Genomic DNA, 24,190 nt, shown 5'->3' on the forward strand with positions numbered 1-24,190 from the left:
AATTTGTATTGAAATTCAGTAAATAGTGACCTTTGTGGGAAAAGGAAAACTAATTAATGACTTGTGCAAATATTCCTTAAAATATTACAATCAAGCACAATAAGCTACTCAAATACCGATATTCATTATCTAGTTCGAACTTGTTTCATGTTATTATTATAGATTTAATGTATAACTAAAAATTTAACAAAATGTCCAATCAATTCAAAGATCGATTTGGGACGAATCTAATCTAACATTATTATAACTCAATTTCCATATATTTTACTTCCAAATTTAATATATTCCATTTCAATAATTGCTTTTATCAATTATGAAAAGATTCTAAATCAAGCAAAATTATTCAAGTAAACATAAAAACACCAATTCCGAATATATATATAAATAAATAAAAAAACTCAGTAGGTAGTAGTAGTAGTAGTTGATTAATTAATAAAGTCACCAAAGTCCAGAAATGTCTCTCCATAACCAAAACTACAACAAAAACCAGTACCCATACATTCATACACATACATTTTTATATATATATATATATATATAAACTATAATATATAGATATAGATAGGGTTAAACTTCAAAACACAGTGAGAGAGAGAGTGAAATTTGTTAGTGTCGTTTAATCATCGAAGCTCATTGTCGTAAATCAGCCAACGAGAACGATCTAGAAGAAGCCGAGAACACATTCCTTCTCATTCGAGTCGGCGATGAACTATTGTTGTTGTTATTATTATTACTGTTATTGTAAGATGCTTTGCTCTGTGGATGTAGCGGCGGAAGCGACGACGGCGGAGGAGATCTCGAAAACGACGACGTCGAAGACTCGTCGCTCGTGTTCCCGCTGTTCTCCGAGCTACTGCTCATGGCCGCCACCGCGAAGGCCAGCGTGCTCTTGCTCGAGCTGATTGGTCTCTTCGATATTCCGCTGCCGTAGCTTCTCAGCTGCGGTGAGCTCCGGTTCTTCTCCCAAATGTGGTTGAATACCAAAAGGTTCCTTCGTCTTTTCGAGTAAGCGTTTTCTGGTTTGGCAATGTCTGTGATCGAGGACGCCGTGACTGCATCTCCGAGACTCGTGAACGACTTCGATTTTCCATTGTAGAAGCTCGAGATCCCTTTCCTGGAAGAAAAAAAAAAAGAAAGAGAGAGAATCAGATTTGTACAGTGAAAAATTTAGGTCAAAAGAATAAAAAACCCTAAACTGAAATTTAGACCTAATAGTCATACCTGGTAGGTAAAGCATCTTCTAACGATTCCATCAGTTGCAAAGGACCTTTATACGAGCTCTGAGCCTCATTTTCCTCCGAATCATCTTCGTCCGTACACGATCCCTGAGAAACATCGCTGTTTTTTCCGATCGACGAAGACGAAGAAGAAGTAGGAGAAGAAGATGTAGTAAAGGAAACACCACCGGCCTCGGCTTCGGCTTCGGCGGCGGTTCTGCCTTCTTCCGTCGCCGATTCGAAGAGCGAGCTGCATGAAACGACGCCGGCGCGTGCGAAACCAAACGGCTCCAAATCGAGCCTCCGGTTACTGCTTTCCAGAGCAATCGACATGAGAAAAATGCCGATCGGATAATCTCGTCAAATCTTGGAAGACCGATCTTCAGAAAGAAAAAAGATTTTTGTTGAGAGAGAGAGAGAGAGAGAGATTGAGCAGTTGTTTAGATAAAGTCGAAAACCGCCATGGATAAACCAAATAGCTAAGCACACAGAGAGAGAAAGAAGAGAGAGAAATGTAAAGTTGGAGTGACAGCCTTATATATAACATCATCATCATCATCATCATCATTTCATATTATAAATTAATTTTCTTAATTAGTGGATAAAGCAAGTAATTGAGTTATTATTATTGTTAATTATTATAGAAGATAAGGTGTTTAATGTTAATTAAAGATTAATTAATTATAATTAAATTAATTCATCAAGGAATGGTTGGGATTGTACAATAGAAAAGAGCCTTATCCTTACACGTCACCAAACTGTACCTTTGGAATAAAACGTTTTTTATATTTATTTTTTTCACTATTACAAAGGTTGCTTTCAAATTCTTTTTATACCAAAAAATAATAATAATAATAATAATAAATAAAAAATGTGTTTCGTTATGGTGCTTCACGTCACATTCTTCTTAAAGTGTTTCCTCAATTCCCTTTTCCAATCACATCACTCAAATAAATAAATAAATTATTTTGGAAATAAATTATGATTTTGTTGAGAATAATAATTTGGAAACATTTGGTTTTATGTGTATAAATTATACAAATTGATATATCACTTTAAAAAAATTAGTTAGAGCCAAAAAAAAGTTATAATATAAATTAAGAAATTACAATTTATATAGATTTTTTTTAATAAAGTTTGACTTTTTTTAAAAAAAAAAAATTTATACTATAAGTTTTTTTTGAGAATTTTTACTTATATGGGTTTAATATTCTATATTTTTTGTACAAAAAGTTAGTTTATGTCATAATTTTATTCTTAATCAACTTTATCATATTTAGTTAGTTAATAATTGTGTTTTTTATATTTTGTTTTTTTCATTAATAAATTTTCTCATACAAATTAAAAACAGTATAATCGTCATATTTTTATACGGTAATGACATCAAAGTTATATTTATGAAAAATACTTAAGCCTATTTTTTTTTTTGGAGGAAAAAAATAAACACCATATCGAGAGTGCCAGTATACAAACGATTATCAAAATAATATCATTTTATCAAATAATATAAAAAAATATTTTCATTTATAATTTTTTAAAAAAAACTAACATATCATTGCTGAAGTATTTAATAAAATAATCTGAGGAAATTTCTATGGTAGGAACTTCAAAAAGAGCCCAACTGGTGGGGTTTGCGATTTTTTTTATGACCGTGTATATTATAATTACTTAGAGTATCATACAAATCTTTAGAAAATTCGAAATAATTTACAGTGCCGAAAACTAGTTTAAAATAGGTTATTGCACACGTGACTAATTTTTTTATGCACGTGGAAAATAACATGTTCGAAACTAGTTTTCGACACTGTAAATTATTTGAAATTTTCTGAAAATTTACATGATACTTTATAAAAAAAGAATCGCACTGAAAAACTATTCACAGGTTGAAAATACAAAATAGTCTCACCAGTGAGACTTTTTTTTTTAAGCCCTACCATAAAATTGTCCAATCTCTTAATATACTTTACAAAATAATATCTATTTTATAATTATTTACAATATAATTTTCTCAACCACAGTTACTCCCTAATTGAATTTAAATTAATATATATATATTTTCCAATTATTATATATATATCTTTTTTTTCCTTCTTTTTAATGATGTGAGATATAAAATGAAAGGATTGAGAAAATAGTTGGTAGGAGAAGTCTAGAAGAATAGGATAGAAAGAGAGAGAGAGAGAGAGAGAGTGTCCACGTGGAAGAAGAGTGGAGAATATGGGTTGGTCTAAGGTTGTTTTTATTTAATGTCGGGTGAGATGACGTGGCTTTTCCTAAGCCTTATCCACATTGAGTGGGTCCCACTCTTCTCCTCTACTCTATTCTTTCCATGTTTTTGTCTTCTTTTCTCTGTCGGCTTGCTTTTTCACTCACCTCAGCTGAGCCGATCCGAGCTGAGCTGAGCCGAGCTTAGCTAAGCCGTGTTACTTTTTAGATCCAAACACTCTTATAAACTTATCCATATTCTCTTTCTCCCTTATCTTTTTTTTTATTTTTTAAGTAGGTAATGTTTATTTTTACAAAGTATTATTTTAGTATCTTATATTTATAAATAATACTCATTTGGTATTTTGTATTTTGAAATCGTACATAGATGATACCCTATATTTTAAAATCGTACACATTTGGTATCTTGTATTTTAAAATTATACATATTTGGTACCATAAACTTAAATTTAATTAATAAAATTTTAACAATTTAATCAAATTACTCTCAATCATACGAACTAAGCCGAGCCGAGCCGAGCTTAGCTAAACCGTGTTACTTTTTAGGTTCAAACACTCTTAAAAACTTATCCATATTCTCACTCCTATCCTCGTTGTCTTTCTCTCTTGCTTTTTATCCAAGTTTATGTACTTTTTTTTCACTTTGATTTTTTAACACATACATTTGAATAATATAATTTCATTTTTTTTAAATAATGAAAAATGATGCAATTTATTCATGACATAATGTTGGAGAATCTACATTGCTACTTTATTCCTCTTATGATGAACAAAATAAGAAGAATTATCACCACTAACATGCAACAAATTGCAGATATTGAAAACAGTCGTGTTAGCATAAGAGATAATTACACTTCAACATCGAAACAAAAACAAAGATTTAATAAAGAAATAGCAATTAGCCCATAAAACTTTTCTCATGGTTTAGCAATACAACCCTAATAATACCAATAATTTTCCCAATTAGAAATAGAATTGCATCTATATTAAGCTTTAATAATCCTAAACCCTAAGAATCCTTACACCACCTACCTTTCGAGCTGCAAAAGAATAATTATCAATTTGTCGATGAGCGTCTTAATAATCAACCGAAATTCAACTATCATCCTCTAATATCAAATCTAAGACTATGAGTATTTCTAAGGATATTTGCATTTTACTATTTATATTAGTTAATTTTAGGAATCTCTTTCCAAATATATATATATATTTTTATTTAATCCTCTTTCTTAAGACTTTATTAACTTCTATGTCTAAAAAAGTTATTTTTTTTTTCTTCTTAATCTTCTCCCTTAATTGAAGGGAGTAGACCATGTTGTTTAGAATAATTTCTTTGGTAGGGTATTAATTATTAATTATTTATAAAGTGTTGAAAAAAATTTAATAAATTTATCACGAGAATTTAATTAAAAGTAATAATATTAATTCTATTACTATATAAGCTATGATTTGCTTAAAAGTAACATACATAGCAGTTAATTGATAGGTGTTATATTTTCATTCACCTATATTCCATCATTTATGACATTCAATTTGATATTTTAATGTTATATTCTCTTTCTTCTTAGGTTTTCTTATACCATTTTATTTCTAATTTGTTATATAAAAATAGGCATTAGATTTTATATAGATCCAAAGAAGTTTTAATTTATAAAATAAAAATCTATTTCATGTTTAAAGAATTTATATTATTAGATCTCTTGGTCGATTTTATCTATTTTTCTTGAGTCATTAAAAAATAATAATAATTAAAAACTTTCAAAATTTCAAATATTAACCAATTTTATTTCCATATATTTATTTATTGAGTCATTTTTCATGCAATTTAATTTAAATCTGTGAAAAGATTTTTTTTTTTTGGAAAAGGTATATGAAAAGGGATATCATATGATTAAAATTATTGAAACATATTTATCCATGATTGTAAAAATATTTATATATATATATATATATATAAATGAGACTAAATACTGAAACATCTTCTTGTGAGTAAAGTAAATTATCCATTTTCCACCTAGAAAAATGTAATGACAATTGTCACCAAATATCATTAACAAGAGAAATAATGGAAAGCACAAAAATAATAAGATATAAATACATAGATTTTTATGTTTAATTTGCTTCATGTTTGTCTCAAAATTCAATATATAATATAATACATAGATATTCAAAGTTATATTCTCTCGATGTATAATAACTATGTCACTAATTTAACCTCTTTAGGTAATCTGATTCTAATATATTATTAAGAGACGGATAAACATATGTGTATAATATTTAAGAGTGCAATAAATATATAATTATGATATTTCATTATAAATTTATATATTTTTTATAATAATTGGTGAAAATAGATTATTTTTTAATGCCAATTTGCAAAATGATATTTTTTTTTATAATTTTTTGTTATAAAATAGTATTGAGATAGAGTGTTGAGAATTTTCGATCAGGTATAAGTGTGTTAAATAAGGTATGAAATATATTTGAAATGTCATTTTACAAAAAGTTATAACAAAAATATAAATATATAAAATAATTATTATAAATAAGTTATTTTGTCAAACACCCATTTTTTAATCCAAAAGAAAAGAGACAAGAAAGTTAAATCTAATCTTTGAATGGGGTTGGATAAGCTGGTTCCAACTAGATACATAAATAAAGAAGTTCTTTGTTTTTTTAAATACTTTCAAATAATTATAAACAATACTCTCTATTGTGTAAATTGAAAAAAAAAATGGTATCTTAACTCAATAGTTCTTTCTTCTCACATTTTTTTTCCTCCAATAAACTTAGTTGGCCACATGAGACTAGCAACAAAAATATAACCTATTACAATTAGGGTCTTTTGGTTTGTTTTAGAACCAATTTGTACCATTAGTTTCATAAAATTACAAATAAAATCCTCTATATTGTAAATTGTTAAAAAAATAATAATCTTTCATATCAATAATTTATACTATTTCTTCTTACTTTTTTTGTCTTTCTCCTCCTACGAGCTTAGTTTATCACAGAAGACTAGCAACAAAAGTCCAGATTTTTTTTAAAATTTATTATTGATCGAATTCCAGCTAATAATACAATTTTTATCAATTTACAAAACAAAAGATTCTATTTGTAATTATTAAAAAACGAAATCCAAAACTAATATAGAAAAGTAAATGAAACACATTTATAAACCCTGAATAGCTTTGGCTACTTTTTGAGTAATGATATATGTACCAAAATATTACACAAACTGACGTGTCAGTTTCGTTTAACCAACCAATCATTTTCATTTCAGACGGGGCTTACTATTTTAAAAACAGTGTCGCATTAGTTGGTGTAATGTTTTAGTTAGGGATGTAAATGGGGCGGGTTGGCCCTGCCTTGCTAAGCTTATGCCCCGATCCGACCCGCTCCGTTAAGGCATTTGATGAGAGTCGGGTCAGACCCGCCCCGGATGTAATCTGACCCGGTAAGGATTTTTTTTCTTCTTTTTCTATAATAAAAAAAAGACTAATTTTTTAAAATATGTTACAATATAAAAATAAATTGCAAAAAAATCTCTCATACTATACATAAATGAGCTGCCTTAATTTTTTTATAAATGTTCTTTTATACTAAAATAAAAAAAATATTAATATACTTCAAAGCAAAACATCAATTTTCTCATCTATCTTTCTTAAAAATATTTTGTCTTATTTATATATATATTTCGGTAGTAATTAGTTTTTAAAAAATAATTCTGTATTACAAAAAAAAAAAAAAAAAAAAAAACCGAGTTGGGTCGTGATCCGACCCGCTTCAATTGCTAGTGGGTCGGGTCGGATCTTGACCCGTTCTATTTTTACCCCAGTTATATTCTAATTAGGGGCGCCCTATCATGTCGAGGCTCCGACCCGCCCCGATTCGCCGAGTTTTCTTTTCCATCCCTAGTTTTGTTGGTGCATAAATTTAGTGATCATATCATTATTGTTTTGCCAAATACACATTCTTTTTATTCTATAGATAAAAAAGAGACAAGAAAAGTAATCTCTTTGGTGAGGTGTGGAGAAGGTGGCTCCAGCCAAAGAAAAGAAAAGTTATAATTTTGGGCTTAGATTGGGTTAGATAAGATAGTTGAAGATGATGATCCATGATGTGATGCGTATCAACAAGGATTTGGAAAATGGGTCCTACCCTACCCGACCCGACCAGACCAAATAGGCAAAAATAGTTTTTATTCTTTTTATTTTCTTGGGTTTGGGTGAGTGGGCCCCACGCGCTTATTTTGCTCCACATTATACGATCACGTGTCTCCACGCCTGCTGACTCATCACATTTTGACCTAACATCATCCACACTACTCACATACTAACCTCTTATTATTTCATAATAATAATCAACAAATTATTTGAGATTTCATAAAATAATATTAGGCCAAATTGAATGATCTGATTTTGACTTCACATGAGATTTTTTTAGTTGATTTGTGGGTATTGGACAAGATTTTTGAAGATTCTTGGTTGTTGTATTGAAAAATCAAATGTGGGTTGAGGGTTGCTCTAAAAAATAAACCTAATTTTCTTGAAAGAACAAGAAATCTCAATATATGAATTAAGTAAAAAAAAAGAAGATTTGATAATTAATAATGAGATCATACAAGAATCATCGATTAATATTAAATCGACGAATTCGGCAAATTTTTCATTGAAGAGTGAATTCTATGAAGTTTGATGGGTTTGGTAGGGATTTTGGTAGAGGGTGTAAACTGATAATTAGTTAAAAAAATGTTTCAATAGTTTTTGATGGCCGTCGAGATGTGTGTAGAATTGTTGAAAATTTTTTTTTATGGTTATCAATAGAGTCAGCTATCAAAAATTTTATGGCGTTTGATTGTAATTGATGTCGATCGAATGTTTTGATAGTTTGAATAATTTTTTTTAGATTTGTACAGTTCTTTTAGACTTTCTATTAGATGGTTTTTGATGATCTCCAATTTTTCAGTTTGATTTTTTATTTTATTTTTGATGTCTAGTGAAATTTTTGTTTAAAGCAAAAACTTATCAAATTTGCATTGAAGAGCCCACTGGAGCAAAATTCTCTACAAACACAAGCCACCTAAGCCCAATAGAACTAGGGCATATAGATTATATGTGGTTCAATTTTGTGTTTTTTCTCTCACTATTGATTAATTAGCGAATGAATTGATCGAATAATTATTAATTATTAGAAATTTTGAGAATCATAAAATTAAGTTTATAGTATGTTAAATTTTAATATAAATATATAAAATAAAATCTAAAATATACAGCATAATTTATCCTCAAAGGTTAGGATACAATTTAAATTTAGATTATCAATATAGTTATATGAAGGTGTCGAGATTAAGAGGTAATTTATATGCTTCAATATATAAATGATTTTTTTCAAAAATTAGGAGGTATTATTGTTCTTATAGCAATCACATCGTCCCTCTTTTAAATATATATGTAATAAAAGTTATAATTTAAATCAACTATAGTATAGTATTGATAGTATATAAACTTGCATCACATGAACAAACTAATTGGATACAAAATATAAGGCACTAAAATGCATGAAACAAAACAATAGAGTCAATTAGTAGTAATTAATCAAATCAAAAGCATGCATGCAAAGAATAAAATCTCAATTAATAATAAATCTAGTTAATTAATTAGGGTTGTTGGCAAGCTTGGCTAGCACCCCAATGGCGAGTGAGTTAATGTAAGTACAAGGCTCTGTCTTGGAGGAGTCCCAACGTTTGTCGTCAAAATTGTCATAGCGGTCTGGGCCACCGACGATGGCCCCGGTGAGCTCATTGACATTGGGGGAGTTGGTATTGTACCAGTTCACAAAACTCATCGCACAATTCACCAGTGACCCTGATGATAGCTTCGGCACCGACGCTCCTCTGTGGTGCGCTTGTTTTGGTGGGTTGCTCCCAAAACCCACCATGTATGATCTTTTTTCTGGATTATTTCCTAGAATGTAATCCATCTGCAAAAATCACATAACTTATTTATTATTATGTTATATACAATATAAAATATTAGGATATTCTATAGCAGGGGTGCTCGTTTAACTCCTATCGGTAATGATGTTTCTGTTTTCGCCGTGTAGAGAAATTTTAACCTAATTCTTTTATATGACACTGTACATTATCGTTATAGCAGACATCCCACCAGTTTTTCAGGAAAAACCGAATAATTTACGATGCTCAAAACATTGTTCAAACAGTCAATTGCACTCGTGATTTTTTTATATGCGTGCAACAAACCATTCTGAACTCTAGTTTTCGGCATTGTAAAGTATTTATAATTTTTTTTTTAAATTGTTGGAGTGACTACTATAACTATAATATACATCATCATATAAAAAAATTGGGTTATAATTTTAATATATAGCGAAAACAAAGATGCATCTACCGTTAGGGGCTAAAATGACACACCAACTATAAAATATCCCTAAATAGATCATAACAAAATTGTATATTATATATCTTGACATAATGTTACCATACTTGATCTTTTGTTTAATCTTTAACGAACGAGATCAAAACTTGTTATCTTTAACTAAACTCAACTCGTTCGAAAGATCCTTAACTAAACTCAATTCAAAACTAATTAATTTCAATTAATTTATATGTTAAGTTTCAAAAAATTGACTAATATTATTATAATTATGTAAAGCAAGAAAGTTACAAATGAAAATTTCAAAAATAGATCATCCAATTCCAATATGATAATACTAAGCTATAATAAAAGCAATATTATTAGAGATATGTGTATACATACCTGTTGCCTAGCAAAAGCCCAGATTTGAGTAGAGTCGAAGTGGGTGTTATCACAGTGGACCTTCTGGCGGTGCCTGGCCAAGATGTCACTGTAGACACTGAACAACAGGGCTGTGCCGGTGATGTATTGGGTGTTGGCGCCGTCTCTCATGTGTACGGCTCCGCCGGGTGATATGTAAACTTGGTGGTATGGACTCTCCGGTAGCACTGAGCATATGTAGCTATCTGCTTGCTTTTTGAACTCTTCCAAACTCTTTTCTCCCTCCAAATACAACTGCATTCAATATAACCCAAGTTATTGGTTTTAACGGAATATTATAAATATTTAACGGAATGTACTTTTAAAAGTTGTTAAAATCGATATTTATCTTCTATCAAGAATAAACAAATTTTTTTTCTAATTATAAATGTGTGATTTGAATAATATCACGAATGTTGTATACATTAAATAGTGTAGTTTGTGATCTAAAATGTTATCATATATTTTTTTTCAAACAGCCGGTTGAAAATTTTCACTAATTAAAAAATGTATTTAGCCTTGATTACTTTTTCATAAAATGACATTAAAAAGAAGATAAATTGGTGGGAATGACCTATATTTTTAAATGATTTTGTACTCTGGTCTACTTTTGATAATTTTTTGCATAATGACATCTGTTTAAAATTCGACCAGTTGTCTAAACTTTTCAACTGGCTATTTGAATTTTTTGACTGCCTGTCTAAATTTTCGACTAGCTGTCTAAATTATGAGATGTTATTTTACAAAAAAATTATTAAAACTAAACTAGAGTGCAAAATAACTTTAAAAAATAAATTATTTTGCTAAAAGACGCTAAAAAGAAAAGATTACGAGTAAGTGTGTAATGATTAGGTACATGCATTGGTAAGAAGGATTTGGGCTCCAGCATATTTAAGGTCCCAACTGAATTCAGCCACATTTGCACTAATGGACTCTTCTTGGATGAACTCTAAATACATGGGCTTCCTAGTCGCTATGTATAGCCATGTTGCGGCCCACAATAGCTCGTCCTGCAATTCACCCCATTTATCACCATTTTTATACAAAAATTTGCAAAAATATCACTATATTCATTTTAGAAATGAAAGTGATCATTTATAAAAGTTTAGTTGTATATCCCAATAAATTGATTTTGATGATTTTAAAAATAATTACATTGTAGCCGGAGTAAGAGCAATAGAAGGGACATTCTCCATCAAATGTTCCTTTATGTGATTTAGCAAATTGAAAAAGCTGCCCAAAATCAAAAACATAAAAAAGATATATTATTAGTCAAATAAATTAATTATAATGGATATATAGATATAGATATAGATATGCACCAGTTTCGCTTTGTTAAGAACACGACGAGCGTAGGGACGATCGAAGGTTCTAAAGACAATGGAAGAAGCAGCCATGGCCGCGGATGTTTCCGCGGCTATTTCAGTCCCCGGTCTGTTATCATCAATCTTCAACACTGTTCTAGGAGTTTGCATGTTTTCGGGTCGGATCCAACATTGATGATCCAATACCGGGTCTCCTACCTATTTCACAATACATATGATATATATATCTTAATCATACATTTCGATAGTATATATTTTTACAAATCGAAAGTAGATGTGGCTTTTTTCTAAAAAATAGATATACAAGTTGTTTTTAAAAGTAATAACATATAATGATTATGTTTTAATATAAGGTTTATACATTTTTAGATTATGTGTTTTTTCTGATTATCTGTTTGGATCTTATGTTTAAAAAAATTATTTTTGGATCTTATATTTTGTAAAATTGTTCAAATAGACCTCTAAACTCAATTTTGATGAAGAAAAAATTGAATTTAACAACACAGCTTTTAAGCAGAATGATTTTATTTTTGTTTAGAATTATTAGTTTGGTGAATTATTTGTGATTTCAATTGAGAAAACTTTGACTAACATCGAGTTTAGGGTTCTATTTGAACCATTTAACAAAACATAAAGTCCAAAAAATAATTTGTTAAAACATAAAATCCGAACACCACATGGTCTAAAAAATGTATAAACCCTTTAATATAAGATTTTATTTTTCAATAGAGCCTCACATCACCAAATAGTCTACAATTCATTAAACTCTAGCCATTTATATAAACTAAAGATCCAAAGTAGATATCAAGAATGGTAAATTTATTTTTACTCTTCGTATTGTATTCTAAATTGAAAATAAACAAAAATGTATTAGATTACCATTTAAACTTAAATTTATTTGTGTCAATAGAAGACTATTGTGGGTTCAAATATTGATATTATTATGATGATATATATATATATAAATACAATATGTATTGGTGAATTAGGTTGATTACCTGAACATATAATCGTTTTCGTCTGGAACTGGCTTTGAGAAAATAATCAGTGCCCCAACGAATGGCATTATGAACATTTTCTAACTCACCAGAAGCTTTAAGCTCTTTGTTGTAAGCCAAAGCAGCCCATGAAAGAGTTGTCACTGTAAATGCCATTGGAAGTCCATACTTGACATTGTCTCCTGCATCATAATATCCTCCAACAAGGTCAACCTATACAAACACACACATATACATATATGTAAATATATATATATATATATACAACCGTATCGAAAGATCGGTCTGAATTCGCAAAATGATAAGATGTCGAGTATGTCTGGAATGTTATTTCGCAAAAAATTATTTAATTTACATACGTTTGCGAGTTTCCCATCATCGAGTCCAGAATCTCCTCGCCACGAAACCCTATTATTAGCAGGAAGCTTCCCGGAACGTTGAGCCTCGAGAAAAATGATGGACTTGGTTAGGGCATCTTTGTAGTAGAAATGTCCATTAACTTTCACCAAGAAACCTTCAAACACAACAAGCCAAGCCAAGGCAACAATGGCCTTGGCTGATTTACTTGTTGTTTCGTTCATTTTCATATCTCAAAAACTCTTAAGAATTTTCAAAATATTATTATTCCATAAAATAAAATAAAAAAAACAAGATTATAATAAGAAGTAGTGGTGTGTGTACGTGTGTGGTTGTGTTGGATAAAAAAGGCAGAAAAAGAAGGTGGAATTGGAAGAATAATAACTAACCATTTTTGGGTAAATGTGATCTTATACAACCATTAATGTTTTTCTATACTTAACATTTGTTTGTTAAAGAAACCTAAAATGGGGATGGTCATGAATCAAACACTCCACACTTTTATGATTATTTTTTATACCCAATTATGGCTTTTGGTTCGATTTTATGAAAAGAAGAACAAACTTTAGTTATATAAAAAAAAATTCGAGTTTCTTATTATTATTATTATTATATAGGACAGAAAATTGATGGAAATGAACTCACTGATGGAGCCAGAATTATTATACAACAGTGTTATTAGCACCTTAAGGTGTCCAACACATGAGTTGCCACCTTATGATTGGTTAGTGATGCCTCATAATATTTATTAAATTCAAATTTATGGGACCAATAGCGATATATCACTTCTTTTTAGTAATGAGTACCAGTAGTGCTCTTTAGCATTTCTCATTTATCAATTTTCTTTTAAAGACTATACTAATATTCATAAAACATATATAAATGAATAGATTTTTTTTAAGGAGGCTAGTATAAATTTATACACATATTTATTTTATTTTTTAAAAAAAATACATTATTTTAAAATGCTATAAAAAAATATTAGCTTGGTCATTGATTGAACTCGAAGCTATTGTTAGTAAAAATGGTGGTTGTGGAGAACTTAATAGTAAAAAGGTTGGTGTGGGGGCATAGACTGTATTCAAAGTTACCTGTATATGGTCATAGGTTTCGATTTGGAAAGAACACCTACAAATCTGTACTCTTATTTTTTTCATTTGTTTTTTTTTAATTAATAAGTGTTTAAAGTGAGAAAATAGTGTGCAAAAGCCTAATAAATTAATTGTGTTCCTTTATTTATATTACACCCAGTTCAATAGTTGAGATTAGTATGAAAAGGGGTTCATTGGTACTAAATATATATTATTTTGAAATTGTAAATATAAATATATATATATTATAAAAAATATATATATAAAAATATTTATACATGTATATTTAATTTTTATTTAAAAGTAAAAAGTGAACTGAAATTTATAATTCGAGCAATGATTGATGCACTCTTAATTTGTACATTCAAATTACACACCATGATGTGTAAGCAATCTAAACTATAGATATTTTTAACTGAGATTCACATAATATTTAATTGCATGTTTAATAATACTTACACAACATAGTGTGTAATTTGAGTGTGCAAATTGATAATCCATCTATCATTACTCTTTGCAATTCACTTTACATCATCGTATGTGATTGGTAGAGTTGCATTATACTATCCTACTTAGTTTCTTAAATCATTAGAAGAAAAAAAAAATCATTAAAAGTTTTTTTTATTGAAATAAATTACTAACATCAAATAAGACCATAGTATTTGGTAATATGTTATTATTTTACAAAATAATTATTTTTTGGTGGGTAACTTTTCCTATACACTCAAAACCCTATTGAACATACTTGATATCCCGAATGTAAATTTTCTCGGTCCCCAAATGGGTTGGGATTCCCTGCCTAAACAAGGAACAGTGTAAAGACAGACGAGTACAATTTTTCATCCTCGAATATTAAATAAAGCGAGGACGAGGATTGCATTCCCCGCCTCAACAAGACCCATATTATTTACTTCTTTTTACTTTGTAATTTTTTTCATTTATTTCACATCTATATTAGTAACTCTTTTACAAAAAAAATATATTTTATTTTGAGCAATATTTAATAATTTGAACCAATAACATAGTGTAATATTTTGATTATTATGTAATCTCTTTTTTTAAAAATAAAATAAATAAATAAGTCCCTAACAAGGACACCCTGCCCACCCCCAAATATACGAGGATGGGGCAATGACGAGAATTAAATTAGTTAGTAGCAACGAGGACAAGGGGAGCAATCCCCGCCAATTCTCCACTCTATTTCCACCCTTATTCTGAAATGCTATTTAGTAAAAAATTATCGAAAAATTTGCAGTAACTTTAACAAAATATTTCGAACGTCTTCTATATTCAAAATAGAGATGTTCTGAGAGCAAAAAACATGCAATGCTATGCTATTAGTCTTTTAAGACATTTTTCAAAAAGGAATGCAGTACTTAATAATATGTATTGATTAATAGGTAATGACTTGTTTAATTATCTAATTATTTTTGGCTAATTACCAAGCAAGAAAGAAGTTGGTAACTTGTATATCCCATCTGAAACTTTTTCAAGGGACTAAAGAGTTAGCATATAACATGTGAAGAGAATTACAAAACATATGAGATCTACAAAGAATTGAGACTAAGTAAGCCTCTCATTAATAACCTAACCTTTGAAGACTTGTTGGTCAAACCATTCAAAGTTGAAATCTAGCCAATTCTAGGTACAATCAGGGCCATCCATTTATGATGATTGTCCCTGATGCTACGAATTTGGTAGAAAGTCTCTTCTTGCCTACTTTTGCTGCTAATTTTCCACTTTCATATCTACTATATCATCTAGTTTTCCACTAAACCAATTTGGGAGCACTCTTGAAAAACCAAACTAAATGTAGCTAAGTAGCTAACGCAAAATGAAGTAGCTAAAGGAAGCTTATCATATCTACAATCACCAGCAGTGAAGACTTGACATGAACAATCTCAGCATCTTCTCATTAGGTTCGCGACATTTCTTCCGATCTCTTCTTTTGTTTGCTCCGAGACAGGAACATCTCCAAGATACATGCTAAAAAAAGCCTCTGAAAAGGAAAAGAAAAAAGAAGTAAGATCCTATACTTTTCACCGTTGTAATCGGTTTTTATAAGATCCAAGGAGAAGTTTTAGTTCTATACTTGACAGACATATTTCGAGAAACGAAAGAATGTGTGTTAAAAGCAAACAGTTCACTTACTACACAAATCCTTGCTCTCCACTGCTCCAACCTTATTACCTCCAACTGCATGTATGATAGTGTGCAAGTTAGTATTATACATATGCATGCATGGAATAAGCGATTTAATTCAGGATGAAGTTGATATGCTGAAAATGGGAAAGTTTATTTAGTCATTTTTTAGTTGTTTTAGTAAAACACAGTTTATGAAGCTTAATGCTCAGCTTCGTCTCGGTTCTTGACACTTGCACATCTATAGCACATATAAGGGGGGGGGAAAATCTTGATGATGGTTACTTACTTTCAGTAATCAATTGACCGTCAGCTGTTCGTCGGAAATGAATTGTCGTGCCCTGTAATAACCATAGGTTGATGTAACAGCCGAAAAAGAAAATCCTTCACAACCCAACAAAGCTAAAAAAATGAAAAACTAATTGAATTTTACCGCGGGCAAAGGAATGTCTTGTGTGAAGCATGAGCCAAATGCTCTTATGCAATGATAATCGGTATTTGGGTTTGTCTAATAAAAGTTGGCAAAAATTAACCAGAGTTAGTCACTATACTCAAATAACTGCAGCTAAAAGAGCCAAAATAAGGACAGATTACCTTGACTAATCGGGCTCGAAGGGATTTCTCAAAGGCACTGCACCAAAACAGTTAAAGCACAAGAATGAGAAGGATACTTTATACTATAGCTCGTTAATTTATTTTATGACAAAGCCATCAATGCACACTATGAACTAACAAGGGATTTGACTTTCAAGGAATACATGAGTTATGTTAAATCACCACTACTCTGCTTTTGAGCTATAATACAGAACACAATGGTTATCAGTGTCTTTTACGAAATTAATTTTCATTCAAGAATAACAAAAGCTTACTCTTTTACAGAATTGATTTTCATTCCATTGCAACTAACCACAAGCCTAACAGTCATACCGATATCCTCCCTGAAAGGTTTAAAAAAGAACTTGCATGAGAAAAACAAAAGAGGCAAAAATTCAAAAGTCAACTGATATAACCAAAGTATCATTAAAGAAAATACATCATAGTTAAGAGAAACATAAGGCAAAAGCCATCAATGCCAACAAACTCCTCTTTCATCTGATTAAGGATTAGAATTAATCATAAAAGACTAGACAACAAAAATGAAACCAGTGTTTAACATCAATATCAGTACCTAAGAAGATCGTCATAAAAATCTTGGCGCTTATTTAGTTCATCAGCTGAAACTGATGCATATTTTGGACCCAATTTCTCACAAACAGAGGAAGGTTGAATATCTAAAAGAAAAGATTAACTCAGTGGGTCAGGATTTAGGAAGATATTTAAAAATAATATTTTCACAAACCAGAGAAAGAGACTTACAAAACCCATATGCATAGATCTTCAAAGACTTTACTTTAATTATTGTCATTGTTCTGGATCCAGTTCCAACAAGGACCTGACATATGTAGAAGAAAGTTAGGCTGAGAACATGACGAGGGTGTGCAGAAAATTGCACAAGATTTGCAGTTGCAAATTACAAATATAGAGCCCTTGCACTGGAAATTTATCAAAATCATTTAAATTTTAAATGCACTCCAAACTAAGGCATAAGCTACAAAGTAAGCCATGGTCATATACAAGACATGCCTATACCAATTAAGAGTTCTCTAGTGAGCCCTTCAAGGCAGACTAAAAATCCAGCTCATAACCACTTATCATCACCTTCTTATAACAAACTTTAATCCAACTAAAAACCTAGATTGCTAGCATTAGACTAAAAGAAAATCCACTAAATGATCATTAATTTTAGCACGTGTCAGATTTTCGTGGTGAGAAAATGTGACAAAGGCTATTATAAAAAAAAAAAGAGCTAAATGCATTAATTTCTGGTAAGAAGAAAATATTAAATTCAGAATGCTAACCTCTGAACATATATTGGAATTATTTTCTCCAGCTAAAATGTTGTGCAAAATCATAGGAAACTCAATGCCAGTTCTCGGCTCAACTACGTGTCTTCTCCAATTCAAATCGGGGAAAGATAGACCTGCACGTCCTTGATGATCCACATCACAAGGCCTGTGAACCATGACATCAGAATTCTCCAATGGAGGAGTCAGTACCTTTGAAGATCTGGAGACAAGCAACATAAACAAGTTTGCCATAGTAAAGATATCTTACCACTAAAAAGAAAATTTAATGCAAAACCAACAATCTTGCGAAAGATTTAATGACTTACATGTTGTCCAACGGTGGTACAAGTGCAGCAGCGAGTGAAAGTACAGAATACGATTGTAACCTTTCAGCTTCTCTGAACATGAGCTTTGACACAAAACTTGATATCTTACCAAATATAACTGGCATCCTAGAGTCACCTTGTGATCTAAAACTGAAGCGGAATTTTTTAAAGTTTTGTTTACCAGAAGTAATGTGCTTAACTTGCAAAAAAGATGTACAGCTTCTGGGTTTGGAACCATGTGGATTGCCTGAAATTTCCCCGTTCATGTTAACACTGGATCCACTAGACAGTACAAAAAGTATAGCACCGGCGAGCTTGGCAATGTGGTTAAAACCTTCAATAGCTAAACTTCCGGGTAAAGATAAATGTCTATGTTGGTAAAAGGAATTGTCCATAAATGAAGTAATCTGAGAAAACATGTGCCCTCCAAAACTATTCATTGCGAGAGGTTCCACTGGAAAAATATATGGTGACCCTCCATCGAGATCCATGAACCAGAGCCAGTTATTCCCCATGATTACTCGTCCAAAGGAGTAACCAAGGAAAGACCTCGATGAAAAGGTTGATATTAAGAACAAGGAAATACAATGCACCTGCCCATTTTACAAAAAGCAAAAAGATTTGATCGTTAGGAAAATCTTAAAGTGGGTTATTCAAAAGTTATTCTAAATAAGCAACATAAATGAATGGACTCCCAAAACATTTCCATTTCAGCTGAAACTGATATTCAAACAATATTCAAATCGATTCTACATTGATAAGTATTATAAGCAACATAAAAAAAAAACTATGTGAAATTCCATGCAACCAAAAAGAGTACTCGCAATTCTTATCCCCCACCAAGCACTCAATTAATAAAGAACAATAAAAATAAGGCAATGGATCCAAACAAGCCAATTCCTATTTCTATTCCCTCAGAAATGTATGTACATATATATTTTACTAAAAAGTTGTTCAGAAAATATGTTCTGGGGAAAACTGCAGTAATCAGAAAGCTAAAAACTTAGCCAAGATCAGGGATGAAATAGGATTCGTACAAACGAAGCTATTATCCCAGAAAATTGGAAGATTTTATTAATTTAATACCTGTAATCAAAATTCATAAAAACTAATAAACACTCTGCAATGCTAATCAAATTACCTCGCTAATAATTCTAATTTTAATCTTAACATGCAAAGAAATCGAAAATGTTGATTTAATCAAAAGGAAGAGAGAGAAATAAGGAATAATGCGATGATAATAATAATGGCTATTAAAAAAGTTTATCTTTTCCAATGCAATCCTTTTCGAATTGTTTCCTTTCAATATTATTCTCAAGAACCAAACAGAAAAACAAAAAAAAAGGCGCCAAAATCAATTAAAAAGAAAAAAGAAAAAAATCAGAGACAAACCTGAAACCACAATCGGAAAACTCGAAGGCCGAGATCGAGTTTCAGGCCTCTTGCATTTGAAAGATTAGGGCTAAATCTTCGTTAAATTCCAGAGAGAGAAAAGAATATACCTTTGGTACGAAAAAGGAACAAGCAACAGTTTGGTTCGAAAAAAAAAAAAAAAAAAGGCTTTTTTTGGACAAAAATGGAAATCGAATCAAAATAATTGTTTTAAAAAAATTACATATATAAATAAATAAATAAATAAAAATCACACGTCTTTTTCTTCTAAAAAAAAAATGAATCACGCCCTTTCTTTGGAGAGGTACGTTTACCAACAAGGGCATTTTGGTCACGCCACGTAAACTTAATTAATTTTATATATTTTTTATTTGAAAAATAATATTTTCTTCAAATAATATTATTTGACGAAAATTAATATTTGGGAAAGGGGAAGAGAAAGTTCCGAGGTGGCGCCAGAATAGTAAAACGTGTCGTTCTAATATTGTAAATGACGAAAATGCCCTTTCAAAGTCAAAGGTCCATTCAACTTCGCTTTGACTTTTTCTCGCACGTGGCATTGTTGAATGGCCGTCCACAAGTGTCCACTGCGATGACAAGACTTCTTTTTTTATTATTATTATTGAAAAAAATTAACTCCAAATAGTGAACTTAATAATGTTCATCTAGAATATATTATTATGATTTTTATTTTTGAGAAACGGAAAGATGTTGTTTTTTCTTATTTAGTATGGGAAATTTGATTTTTTATGCTTAATAGCATGGTGTAATACAAAATAATGCTAGGTATTTTTAACATTACAAAATAATGCCAAATTTTTTGCTAGTACCCAAAATACCCCTAAAAACAACTATCTCATCTCTTCCATCCCCCTCTCTTCCTTCCTCTCTTCCTTCCTCATCTCTTCCTTCTTCTTGTTTCTTCCTCACTCTCACTCACCTCACCTCACCTCACACCACCACTAAGAGCACCACGGTAGAGCTTGGGACCGCCACTAAGAAAGCCATTTGTAGACTAAAGTAAGGGTTGAGAAATCTTGGAGAAAAATTTAATGGGTAAGCAATTTTTTCTTAAATACTTGGATTAGTGATGTTTCCTTTAAACTTTTTGAGCATTTCGTATAGATTTGAGCAATATTTGTACATTTTTTTGGGTTTTTTGTCGATCTGCGTTTTCTGGGAATTTTCTGGGTTAGTGTTGTGCTCGATGGGTGCTCGATGCCTGCTCGATGCAGGCTCGATGACACACCAATTTTAGCGTTACATGTTTTGCTCGATGGGTACTCGATGGTAATGTTCATTCTTACTTTTTCATGCATGCTCGATAGATGCTCGATGCCTGCTCGATGCAGGCTCGATGACACACCAATTTTAGCGTTGCATGTTCTGCTCGATGGGTACTCGATACCTACTCGATGGGTACTCGATGGTAATGTTCATTCTCACTTTTTCATGCATGCTCGATAAATGCTCGATGCCTGCTCGATGCAAGCTCGATGGCACATCATTTTTTACGTTGCATGTTGTACTCGATGGGTACTCGATACCTACTCGATGGGTACTCGATGGTAATGTGCATTCTCACTTTTTCATGCATGCTCGATAAATGCTCGATGCCTGCTCGATGCAAGCTCGATGGTACATCATTTTTTACGTTGCATGTTGTACTCGATGGGTACTCGATACCTACTCGATGGGTACTCGATGGTAATGTGCATTCTCACTTTTCATGCATGCTCGATAGATGCTCGATGCTTACTCGATGCAAGCTCGATTGCACATATTTTTTTACGTTGCATGTTGTGCTCGATGGTTACTCGGTAGCTACTCAATGCAAGCTCGATGGTCATGTTTTTCAACATCATTAAAATACCATTTGTGTTTGTGTTTGTTTATTTCAGGTTCTACTGTTTACGTATTTGTTTCTTACAACGGTGTTTGGGAAATGCATGGTAGGAAATGGTATTTTAAGGATGCTGAAGGTGAATTGATACCAGTAGAGAATGATGTCACTTACTTGCAACTACTTGACATACTGCACGAGACATTTCAGGTGGATAGAGAGGTGTATGAATTGAAACTCGAGGTGCCATACGTATGCGGCGAGCAACCATTTGCACCGGTTCAATTGAAGAATGATCGTCAAGTTCGTGTATTCTTAGGAATAAGCTTGAATGAACGGGTAGTCTTATGTGTGACTCCACTTAAGAAGAATGTCATATCAGATCCTTCTCCTAGTGTGAACAAAAAAGACACGACTAGTATTGATCCATCTCCTGCAGGTAGCAGTTACAAGCATCTTAGCGAGGTGGGCACTTTTGTTCCAGTTACTGATCCGATGGCTACTATTCAGCTTGATATACCACAAGGAGGTCCCACAGGTGTGCTTGAGGCATATGAGTACGATCCCTATGTGAATGATGATCCAGTTGGTAATTGCTTTGAAGATAATGATGATGGTTCTGAGGATGACTCGTATTATAGTGCAGATGTTTCAAATGAGGAGCTAAACATTTCCCAAGCCCAACAAGTAGAAGAAGAGTCAGGACTGCCTCTTGCACAGGCACCTCTCCCAACTCAAGGACGCCGAGCACCTGCTCGAAGCAGTAATCAACCTGCTAGGACAGAAGATAACACTGGGTGGAGGGAGACAATTGTATCAAGAGAAGATCACACCAGATGGAGTGCCCCAATGTTTACAAAAGAAGATATTGAGGCATCTGCTAAAACCCATTCCTCATCATCTGGTGGACCAATGGGAGAAATATATGTTGGGAAAACTTTTGAGGACAAGAATGATTTAAAAACCAAAGCTGCTCTATTTGCAATGAAGAATAACTTTGAGTATATGGTGAAAAAGTCTGGTACTGACGTGTGGTATATCACATGCAAAGATCCTGACTGTTGTTGGAGATTGAGAGGGAAAAAACAACCAATGTCCCCCATGTTTGAGATCACGGTATACAAGAGCGTACACACATGCTCACTAGAAGTGCGACAAAAAGGTCATCGTCAAGCTGCACCGTGGGTCGTTGGACACCTCATAAAGAACAAATACGCAGTTGATGGGACCAGTTACATGGCAAACAACATAAAGGAGGATATGAAGAAAATTTTTGGTATTGATATGAGTTATGAAAAGGCATGGAGATGTAGAGAGAATGCACTTACGTATGTTAGGTGGACATATGAGGATTCGTATTGCAAGTTGCCATCCTACTTGCACATGTTGCAGCAAAAGAATCCAGGTACAATTACTGATTTTGTCACTGAAGATGGTTGTTTCCTATATTGCTTCTTTGCCCTTGGAGTTTGTAGGAGAGGATTTAGATTTTGTCGTCCTGTGATATGTGTGGATGGCACGTTCTTGAAGAATAAGTACGGTGGCCACATGCTATGTGCCGTTGCTTTGGATGCGAATAGTCATTTATATCCAATTGCCTTCGGGTTGGTGGATAGTGAGAACCACAACTCGTGGAAATATTTCATGACGAAGTTGAAGGAAGCCATTGGGGACGTTGATGACTTGGCTTTCGTGTCAGATAGGATGCGAGTATTATTCATGCTCTAGAGGTTGTCTTTCCTGATGCCTACCACGGCGCATGCTACCATCACATCAGTATGAATGTGAAAGCCAAGTTCAAGACTGATCACTGTCACAGTGAGATGTGGGCAGCAGCCTATGCATGGAAGAAGACGGAATTTCTAAAGCATTATGAAAATATTAAGCGAATGGATCCTCCTATAGCTGCCTATTTGGAGGGAATTGGTTTCGATAAGTGGTCTCGTCCTTTCTTTCCTGGAAAACGATACAATATAATGACTAGCAACTACGCTGAAAGCTTCAACAACAAGACCAAGGATGCAAGAACCTTTCCAGTTACAATTTTTTTAGAATTCATTCGGTTCACACTACAGTCTTGGTTTTCTGAACGACGTAGTGTGACAGAGAAGACTACCACCAAATTATCCACCCTGATGGAGGCAGATGTATCGAACAATGCTGACAAAGGAAGGTTCATGAATGTCTATGCCCTTGGTCAATTCGAGTTTCATGTAACTGGTGCAGACAGCGATGCTGAGGTGAATTTGATGACGAAATCATGCTCATGTGGGGTATTCCAGCTCATAGGCACACATTGTCCCCATGCAGCTGCAGCAGCTATAGAGCGTGGAGTGAACCTTTACTCTTTGTGTTCACCGTTTTACACCATTGAGTCATGGAGGAATTCGTACAAAGAAACCATTTACCCAACTGGGAACGAGGATGACTGGATACTTCCAGATGACATTAAGAATATGGTAGTTAGTGTACCCATAGAGAAACAACAAGTTGGTCGCCCAAAAAAACCAAAGCTAGGAAGACCAAGGACAAATCGTTGGCCATCTGGCGGGGAAAAACCAGTTACAATGCGTAAGTGTAGTAGATGTGGTGG

At 32.2% G+C, this 24,190-nt stretch overlaps 3 protein-coding genes across 3 annotated transcripts; all 3 read right to left on the bottom strand.

The window, feature by feature from the left end:
- Positions 1-406: 406 nt before the first annotated feature.
- Positions 407-1,731, bottom strand: LOC133806989 (protein OXIDATIVE STRESS 3 LIKE 1). The gene is made up of 2 exons (XM_062245091.1): positions 1,222-1,731; positions 407-1,114 (listed from the first exon to the last, which is right to left on the bottom strand). The coding sequence occupies exons 1-2, from the start codon at positions 1,548-1,550 to the stop codon at positions 631-633; spliced, it is 813 nt and encodes a 270-aa protein (XP_062101075.1). The 5' UTR covers positions 1,551-1,731; the 3' UTR covers positions 407-630.
- A 7,262-nt stretch (positions 1,732-8,993) lies between these two features.
- Positions 8,994-13,141, bottom strand: LOC133804543 (endoglucanase 16). The gene is made up of 7 exons (XM_062242700.1): positions 12,920-13,141; positions 12,561-12,773; positions 11,560-11,760; positions 11,393-11,470; positions 11,098-11,247; positions 10,220-10,492; positions 8,994-9,422 (listed from the first exon to the last, which is right to left on the bottom strand). The coding sequence occupies exons 1-7, from the start codon at positions 13,139-13,141 to the stop codon at positions 9,096-9,098; spliced, it is 1,464 nt and encodes a 487-aa protein (XP_062098684.1). The 3' UTR covers positions 8,994-9,095.
- Positions 13,142-15,456: 2,315 nt separating this feature from the next.
- Positions 15,457-19,927, bottom strand: LOC133803466 (fatty-acid-binding protein 2). Its single transcript, XM_062241518.1, has 11 exons — positions 19,755-19,927; positions 18,363-18,955; positions 18,049-18,256; positions 17,507-17,582; positions 17,319-17,421; positions 17,020-17,088; positions 16,745-16,781; positions 16,584-16,658; positions 16,440-16,491; positions 16,160-16,204; positions 15,457-16,007 (listed from the first exon to the last, which is right to left on the bottom strand). The coding sequence occupies exons 2-11, from the start codon at positions 18,875-18,877 to the stop codon at positions 15,910-15,912; spliced, it is 1,278 nt and encodes a 425-aa protein (XP_062097502.1). The 5' UTR covers positions 18,878-18,955; positions 19,755-19,927; the 3' UTR covers positions 15,457-15,909.
- Between the last annotated feature and the right edge of the window lie 4,263 nt (positions 19,928-24,190).

Source organism: Humulus lupulus, chromosome X, assembly GCF_963169125.1.
Source record: "Humulus lupulus chromosome X, drHumLupu1.1, whole genome shotgun sequence".
NCBI lineage: Eukaryota > Viridiplantae > Streptophyta > Magnoliopsida > Rosales > Cannabaceae > Humulus > Humulus lupulus.

What these genes read in the sequence shown, in the direction of transcription:
- LOC133806989 (XM_062245091.1), bottom strand. Translation starts at nt 1,550, where the DNA reads ATGTCGATTGCTCTGGAAAGCAGTAACCGGAGGCTCGATTTGGAGCCG. An exon ending in GAAGATGCTTTACCTACCAG is followed by an intron (nt 1,115 to 1,221) that starts GTATGACTATTA and finishes TTTTTCTTCCAG; the next exon opens with GAAAGGGATCTCGAGCTTCT.
- LOC133804543 (XM_062242700.1), bottom strand. Translation starts at nt 13,141, where the DNA reads ATGAACGAAACAACAAGTAAATCAGCCAAGGCCATTGTTGCCTTGGCT. An exon ending in CCCAAATCCTTCTTACCAAT is followed by an intron (nt 10,493 to 11,097) that starts GCATGTACCTAA and finishes TATTGAATGCAG; the next exon opens with TTGTATTTGGAGGGAGAAAA. An exon ending in GGGCTTTTGCTAGGCAACAG is followed by an intron (nt 9,423 to 10,219) that starts GTATGTATACAC and finishes TGATTTTTGCAG; the next exon opens with ATGGATTACATTCTAGGAAA.
- LOC133803466 (XM_062241518.1), bottom strand. Translation starts at nt 18,877, where the DNA reads ATGGGGAATAACTGGCTCTGGTTCATGGATCTCGATGGAGGGTCACCA. An exon ending in TTTTATGACGATCTTCTTAG is followed by an intron (nt 17,089 to 17,318) that starts GTACTGATATTG and finishes TAAACCTTTCAG; the next exon opens with GGAGGATATCGGTATGACTG. An exon ending in AAGACATTCCTTTGCCCGCG is followed by an intron (nt 16,492 to 16,583) that starts GTAAAATTCAAT and finishes TGGTTATTACAG; the next exon opens with GGCACGACAATTCATTTCCG.